Source organism: Coloeus monedula (assembly GCF_965178545.1).
Source record: "Coloeus monedula genome assembly, contig: HAP1_SCAFFOLD_110, whole genome shotgun sequence".
In the NCBI taxonomy this organism is placed as follows: domain Eukaryota; kingdom Metazoa; phylum Chordata; class Aves; order Passeriformes; family Corvidae; genus Coloeus; species Coloeus monedula.
This window is the reverse complement of record NW_028120794.1, coordinates 536393-544397: the sequence shown is the minus strand read 5'-3', so window position 1 is coordinate 544397 and position 8005 is coordinate 536393. Positions and strand designations below refer to the sequence as shown.

At 62.4% G+C, this 8005-nt stretch overlaps 1 protein-coding gene across 1 annotated transcript; it reads right to left on the bottom strand.

Annotated features, from left to right (window-relative positions):
- Nucleotides 1-242: 242 nt before the first annotated feature.
- Nucleotides 243-4867, bottom strand: LOC309585682 (maestro heat-like repeat-containing protein family member 7; the record flags this gene model as incomplete). The annotated part of the gene is made up of 14 exons (XM_082303593.1): nt 243-361; nt 498-600; nt 980-1081; nt 1240-1395; nt 1522-1698; nt 1939-2076; nt 2249-2363; nt 2626-2763; nt 2846-3033; nt 3265-3412; nt 3669-3817; nt 4001-4330; nt 4438-4502; nt 4756-4867. 14 exons carry the CDS (start codon nt 4865-4867, stop codon nt 243-245), a joined length of 2040 nt encoding a protein of 679 aa, XP_082159719.1.
- Nucleotides 4868-8005: the final 3138 nt, after the last annotated feature.

Genomic DNA, 8005 nt, shown 5'->3' with positions numbered 1-8005 from the left:
GAACCTCCCCACCGTGTCCCTGAAACCTCTCTGTGCTCTGCCCACGTCACCCCGAGTCCACACACGGAGCAAAGCCCCCACAGCCAGGGCAGGGATTGCGGCTCCCGAGCCAGGCATTGCAGCTCGCCCCCGCCAGCCCCCGCTGCCAGCCCGCTGCCCTCACTCACCCTCGCTGAGGACCTGGAGCTCTTGCTTGTGCCCCCTCAAGAACACCCTGGCAGTCCCTGGGAGCACAGAGGCGGTCACGGCCCCGCGGCACAGCTCGCTCGCAGCGGCGCTGCCAGCCCCGTGGCCACACGCTCTCCTGCCCCGGCAGGGCTCAGCCCGGGCCCTTGCCGCATCCTGACGCCCGAGGGCACGGCTGCGAGAGGGCGGCAGCGGCCCCGAGGGCAGGCGGGGCTCCACGGCCCCGGGCCCGGATCCCGCTGCCGGGGCAGCAGCCGGGGCTGGGGCCGAGCTGCGGCGGGGCGGGGAGGGGCCCCGGGCTCGTGGCTCACCGATGAACCTGGCGGCCGCCTCTCGCAGGGACTCCTGTGGGCTCTCCACGAACGGCAGCGCCTGGTGCAGGCGCTCGGCCGCTCGGCTCCTGTCCTCTGCCAGCTGCAGAGAGCGCCAGGAGGGAAGGGTTGGCGCGGGCTCAGCCCCTTGGCCGGGCTCTCTGCGCCCAGCCCTGGCCTCCCCTGCCCGCACGGCCCCGAGGCCCGGCCAGCAGCCGCTGGCGCCGGGCTCTGGAGGGGGCCGAGGGCCGGCTGCTGCCCGGGGAGCCGCGGTGCCGCCCCGCGCCACAGCCCAGCGGGGCCGGGGCTCCATCGGCTCCCGGCTCGGGGCCACAGGAGCCTGGAGCAGAGCCCGGGGAAGGGAGCAGCGTGTGGGGCGCAGGCTGGCGCCCCTGGTGCAGCACAGCTGCCAGCCCCACGCACTGGGCGCCAGGGGCAGGGGACTTCTCCAGGCTCAGCTTAGGCTTCCAGGCGGTCCTTACCAGGCACTCGGCAAACTTCGACAGCTGCTCCTTCTTCACCAGCTGCCCAAGATTTCTCCTCTTCAGGAACTTGGCCGCACAAATCAGCGTTTCCCGAGAAGCCTGGAGAGCAGCAGAGACACGGAGATGGCACCACAGCCCAGGGCACAGGACCCGCGTCCCTGTGCCAAGGCCAGGAGAAGGCTGCAGCCTGCGAGGCCCCAGGGCAGGAGGCAGCTGAGCCCCCTCCCAGGAGGACACATCAGCCCACAAGTCCTCACCTCTGCCACGTTCCGGTTCTCATCATGGCAGTGGAATAAAAGTGGGAGTAGGCTCTGGCACACAATTGTCTTAAGGGGCTTTTTTCCCTCGTCCACTACCAACTCCATCACCTTGCAGAAGAGGTGAATGGAGAGTATCTGCACATTGCTGTTGTCCTGGAGTAAAGGAAAAAAGCTCAGCAGCAACTTCTCCAGCCCATGTGGGCAACGGCCTAAAAATCCACAGGGCACAAAGTGTCTGGGCAGCAGCCAGTGTCAGTGGCTGGGGGCACAGAGCCTTACATTTTCAAAGAGTGGCAAGAGCGCCTCAGCCAGTTTCGGGGCAGTGGTGCTGGATACCAGGATGTCTTTGTTCTCCAGCACATTCATGAACACAGAGAGGGACATCCTGACCACCTCTCCGTCTGCATCGCCCAGCAGCTCCACAAGCCGTTGAGACAGGCTGCCCATTCTTCTGGCCTGTGTGGAACACAAGGCTGTGCTGTGAAGCCACGAACAGCTGCACTGCCTACACCACCCTGGCCCTGCAAGCCCACCCTGCTGCCTCAGGGCCCAGAGGCCAAAGGCCTGTCCCGAAGCACTGGGGCAGCTGAGCCGGGAGGCAGGAGAGCTGGGAGCAGCTGCCTCAGCTCCTGAAGCCCAGCCAAGCCCATGTGACTGCTTTCCCCAGCGCAGCTTCAGCCGCTGCCGCCTTCTCACCATGGCGGGATCCTTGCTGAGCACCACGAGGCCTCTGAGTGCCAGGCGACATCTCTGCCTGCACTCGCTCAGCAGGTACCTGGGCATGATCTCCAGGATGTTGTCACCATATTTACTTAAGTCCAGGCACTCGAGGACCTGAAAGGCACAGGGCAGTGACAGGGGAGCCGGCCGGCAGGAGCCCGGAACTGCCCAGGGCTGGGCCCGGGCAGCAGCGCAGGGCGCGGGCACCGTCCCAGGCAGCTGCGGCTACGAGAGGGCAGAGAGGCGGGAGGCAGCTCAGCGAGGCAGCGCTGGCCGTCAGGCTCACCTCCACAAGGAAAGCCAGGAAGGGCAGATCCCAGCATGGCTCCTCCCTGCTGAGTGGTTTGAGCAGGTGGAATGCAATGCGGGGGCAGAAGGGGATCAAGACCTGGCGCATCTCTCTGGTAGGGGGAAAAAGGCACCAAGACCCTGAGCCAGGGGGCAAACCTCTCCCAGGACTGACTCACACAGGTCTGGTCTTCCCCACCACGTTGCAAGGGGATCTGGGTGCTCTGGGAGGCAGCTTCTTCTGGGCACCCTCCCCTTCCAGCCTTTTCCAGTCCGCTTGGCCGTCCCTCGGTGACGAGGCCCCACAGGGACTGTGTGGGGCACCTCGGGCCCAGGGCACAAGTGCCGGGGGCAGTGGGGAGAAGGGGGTCTCACCTGGCCAGCAGACCCACTGCATAGTGCTGGGTGTCAGCACACAGCAGCGTGTCCCAGCCGTGCTTGCGCTCCATAGCCACCACCTCATTGTCACAGCGCAGTCGACAGAGCAGAGCCTTCATGGCCTGCACTGCAAACCTGTGCACAGAGCAAAGCCCAGGTCACACTGGGAGCACTGGCGCTGGCCACAAGGGCATGGGAAGGACAGGAGGACTGGGACCTGTTGGGGTTGGTGGGAAGGTGGTGTTCCTCCCGGCATGCTCTCCAGAAGTGATCAACTTCCTCTGGCACCTGCTGTGTGGTGATGACAACTTGGAAGAGCAGAGTCACAAACAGGCGGGCTGAATAAAGGATCATTGCCTCGTGGCACTCGGGCACCTGGACAATCACCCACAGCGCCAGAGTTGCCTGCAAAAGAAGCAGCTCGAGACAGCTCAGGAACATCCCTCAGTGCCGAGCTGTCCATGTGGCAGGGCCCGAGGGGAGACGCAGGGGGAGCACCGGGCCTGGTGCCCCCTGAGCCTGCCCTAGGCCAGGTTTCAGCCCAGAGCCTGAGGCAAGGAGATGCAGTGGGGGAAGGATGGAGAGCTGGTGAGGATGTGACCTCAGGGTGAGTAAAGGCCAGTTCCAGAAACTCACAGCCAGGGCAAAGACATCTGTATCATCCCCATCAGAGGTGGACGTGCTATGCAGTGGCCATTCCTGCATCACACAGAGCAGCGTTGGCAACACCTTCTCCACTGCTGGTCCCAATGATCCTATGATTCTCCACATCATTGTAGCAGCTCTGTGAGATTGGAGCTCTGAGTCAGGGGCGTCTCAGTCACAGTACCACGCCCTGTGCAGCTGTGGGGGCCCAGGTGACAGAGCCCCGGTGCCCTGAGGGGCAGGGAGGGAGCATGGCAGCAGGCTCAGGAAACAGAGGGGCCCGAGGGTCCTGGAGATCTCCACCTGTCTGGCAGACCCCATTGGACCAGCGGCACAGGGCAATGGGCCCTAAGGGCTGGTGAGCCCTGAGCTCTCAAGGCAGCTGGGCCCCGTACCTGTCGCACGATGGGGCACAGCGCAGGAGGGTCAGCACCACATCAGCGGGGTGCTCTTCAGCCAGCCTCAGAATGTCAATTTGCAGCCAGGCATCCACAGTGACATGGGACCCGAGTCTCTGGTGAATGTTCCTCACCATGGCTGGCACCTGGAGGAGGCATGGGGAAGACTTGGAGCACTGTCCAAGGGAGCAACTTCCCCAGCTGCCCCCAAGAAGTGCTTCCCTTCCCACCGCACTGTGCTGGCCTCAAAGGCTGAGGGGGCCCAGCAGCCGTGGCTTGAGGGGGCACACGATCCTTGGAGTCTCCAGCCCTGGCCCCAGGCTGCTTACCTGCTGCTGAGGAGAAGCAGCACTCTCTTCAAAAAAATCCAGTTTGGGAGCATGAATCCCAGTGGGAATGGGCATAGTGTCAGTATTTGGGATGCCCTGAGTCTCTCCGGTGTCAGTGTTTGTGATGGCCATGTCCTCAGTCACTGCCCCGTCAGTCTTCGCCGTGTGATCATTCATTGGACTGTCAGAGTCTTCTGAGGGTGCAGTGATATCTGTGCTGACATCAGGCTCTGCCTGGAGCTCGGTCAGCCCAGAGTCAGGCTCAGCTGTGCCCTCAGTTGCTGTGGTGCTGGTCTTTCCACGCCGAATGCACATGAACTTCCGGAACATCTGCAGGAGAACAAAGAAGAGAGGGATGTTCCAAGGGGTGCTCCAGGCGCGGTGCTCGGCTGAGCAGCGACAGCAGGCCCAGCCCAGGTGGGGATGGCTGCAGGTACCTGCACTGTTCTCCGGAAGCGGCCGTGGGCACGGTCCTGCTCTTGTGTCCGGTCCAGGGCTGCATCTGGCAAAGAGCGAGCGCAGCCAGAGCTGAGGGGCTGCGGGAGAGGCCGGAGAACGCAGCCCAGCCCTGCGCTCCCCAGGCAGGGACAGCCCCGGGATGCCCAGGGGATGGAGCACGGCTGCTGCGGGGGGTCTGGCCTGGCTCCTCTTCCAGCCTATCCATGGGCCTGTTCCCCGGGGATGGGATGGGATGGGATGGGATGGCACCAAGCTGGCTGCTGCCATCAGCCCTGTGGCCCAGTTCTGTCACTCACCATCCTGCCGTGGCTGGAACTGCTCCAGCTCTTTGGGCTGTTGTGCTGGGGCAGCTCCAGGGCCTTTTTTCCTCCTGAACACTTTGAACAGGCGACGGAATCTGCCCGCCATGCCACAGTGTGGCCTCAAGGGCACCTTCAAGAGAGATTCCTTGGGAAAGCTCTGAGTGAACAAGTCCTGCACTTGTGCCTTGAAGGCACCAGCAGCAGAGAAGCCTCCGGAAGGCTACAGGACAGCAAGTCCTGCACCCTGGTCTCAGAGGGCTCCTGCCACAAGGACAGGAGACTCCTCGTCAAGGATTGTGGTCAGCAAAGCCAACGGTCTGGCCTTGAGGGCACCGGCCACAGGGATGGGAGATACCTCGGAAAAGCTCCGGGGCACCAAGTCCCACGGTCTGCCCTTGAGGGCACCTGCAAAAGAGAAGCCTCGAGAAGGCCACAGGTCACCAAGTCCTGTGGTCTGGCCTCGAGGTCACCTGCAGGAATAACGCTTCGGAAAAGCTCCGGGTCGGCAAGGAACGAGTGCGCTGTGCGGGGTCTCCTCACGGCACCGCTCTGTCCCGTCCTGTCCCGTCGCGTGCTCCGAGCACTGTGGCGTGGCTGCGTTGCCGCCAGCCCCTATGTCAGCACGTGTCACAAAGGGCCCTGGGACACTCTGTCCCGTTCCATCCCACGGTGACCGTGCTGCACCGTGTCACAAATGGCCCTTGCACACGCTGCCACCTGCCCCGGGGCCGCCCCCAGCCCAGCCCAAGTGGCCCAGGTTGGAAGGAATGCCTTGCCCCAAGTGTCTAAGGCAGCCTGACAGGAACTTTAGCATCGGCTCCAGCCATAAGCAAGCGCTCCCCTGCTCTGCGGGCTCGGGGCAGCACCAGGAGCCCCCACGGCTGCCACCGCAGCCGCTGCGGGAAGGGCTCAGGGTCTTCCACAGAAGCTGGCACGGCCTCCTTGGGACACGTCCCGGCTGGTGGCCATCCTAAAGCCGGGGCTGTGACACAGACAAGGAACATGTGAGCCAGGGCGCAAATGCTGCTCTGAGCCCTGGGGCCCGGGAGCACTGAAATCAGCAGGTGTGGCAGAGTCCCCTCCGAAGCAGACCTGCCACCCCCGAGCCCTGGCAGCGCTGGTGCCCGTCTCCTGCCTCAGAGACCTGTGCCCCCGGGGGCTTCTCTGCCAGAGGGCAGCCAAAGCCAAGGTGCATTGGGGTCTGTGCTCCTTCCTGCAGGGGGCTGTTGGCAGGAGCAGCTGGAGTGACTGGGGGGAGCACTTGGTATCCAACAGGAGATGTTGTTCCTTCCTGGAGTGAATTTTTTCATGGAAGGGATTAGCAGTAGCACCAGAACAGCATCAGCTGCTGAGTTGCACAGGACAAAGAGATTCTACAGAGACACTGTGACGTTTCCTTGTGCTTTTCTGTCTTTCCTGCATTCTGGAAATGAAAGAATCGGCCCAGCCTCTGATATTCAACCTTCCCATTGCTGCGTGTCTGGCTGTGGCAGCTCACGTCCAAACACAACTGCGTCCCTGCTGAGCAGGGCAATGGACGGCCACAAACAGGGAGGTTCCCCAGGGAACATCAAGGGAGCCACCTGGGGAAGCGCAGAGGATAGGGATAGCTGTGGGAGGAGAAGCTATTCTGTGTCTCTGATGATGGTGCCAGCACCCTGAAGGAGCAGCCAAGACAAGCGCTGGAAGCACACAGGTCCCACCCTTTTCTGCTGTCACATGGACTCGGGACACACTTGTTGCCACAGGTCCAGCAGCCGTGATGCAGGAACAATGGAGGGCCATGCATTGGTAGGGAATGGCCTCCAGCAAGAGCAAAGCAGGATCCTCTGGCAGCAAAGCCTGAGCTTGTGAACCGGGCCATCTCCTCTGCACACAGCAAAGTGCTTCCCTCCGCCCCTGAACGTCTGCCAGCATTCCCTGCTTTTCTTTAGTGCCGGCTGCATCTTCCTTTGTTCCAAGCAAGTCCAGGATTTAGTTTGGAAGCTCACGTACGTGTCTTTAAGGGGCCTGCATGGAGGAGAGGGATGGCAGCTGCAGTGCAGGGCTTGTGTCCCATCAGAGTCTCTCTGTCACGATGGCAGCAATGCCGCTGCCTTAGGACGCCTGACTGTGGAAGGCAAGTCTGCCCTCAAGCACGGCCACTGAAGTCAGTCAGGGGCACAGGCTGCAGCTGAAGCTGCCAAGCGTCGCTGTGAGGCTGGCAAGACAAGAGGAAGCCATTGTGGCCGATTCTGCTGGAGCCTTTTGCCCAGCCACGTGCAGCTGTGCCCACAGTATGGCCCCGTTTGGCGTCCCGGCTGGTGCGGATGCCTTGTTGAGCCGGTGCTGACACTGGGGCTCCTGCTGTTCCTGTGCACACTCTGCTGCTGTTTCTGTGGCGTCCAGAGCTGTTTCGGCAGCAGCGACTCGGCAGCCCTGCTCGAGGAGACATCGCCGCCCTCCCCATGGTGGCAGCAGCTGTGCGGGCCCAGAGCTCTGTGTCGAGGGGGCCTGGGTCACAGCACCGTGGCCTGGGCAGCCGCGGGGGCCTGGGCTGGCTGCCAGCCCTGCCTCTGCCCACTGCCCCTTCTTGGCAGCAGCCAGGGGCCGTGCCCCAGCAGGGCCCCCCTGCCCTCCTTGTCCCCAGCCAGCCCAGCCTCAGCACCTCGGCGTGGTCCCCACCCTCGTGCTGAGGCCCGGCCTTGAGGGCTTCTGCCGCAGGCCTGGGAGATGCTCAGGGGAAGCGCCAGAGCAGCCGGGCGGCAGGAACGAGGCGGCTGCCTGGAGGCTGCTTATGGCCTCTGACAGCCACTTCCTCGGGCCTTCCCACCACCCCAGCCCCTCAGGGGCCTCCTGTTGTTCTGCCAAGGGGCAGAGGCGATTTAAAGGACACAGACAGCACTGGAAAGAATGCTCTTATTTTACTGTGAAATTAAGGAACCTCAAACGTAAAACAGTACATTCGGTAAAACTAGGCACTTGGCTTTAGCAACAAGCAAAAATAAGCAAGGTAATGAATGCACCTAAATATTACTATCCAAGAGAAAGGAGATTGATTTAGAAAGATGCATCACCAATTGCCTAAATACCTTACCATCATCCAGATCTGCAGTCATTGGGGAGCCCCGTTTCGCAGCAAGGAGCTGGAGAACCCTTCCTGTCACTTGGGAAAATCCTGTGGGGGCATCTATCCATATGTGAGGTCTCCAAATTTGCCCCAAACGTGGGTCCAGCTTTTATAGGCCCAAATCAGGAAGTCCAA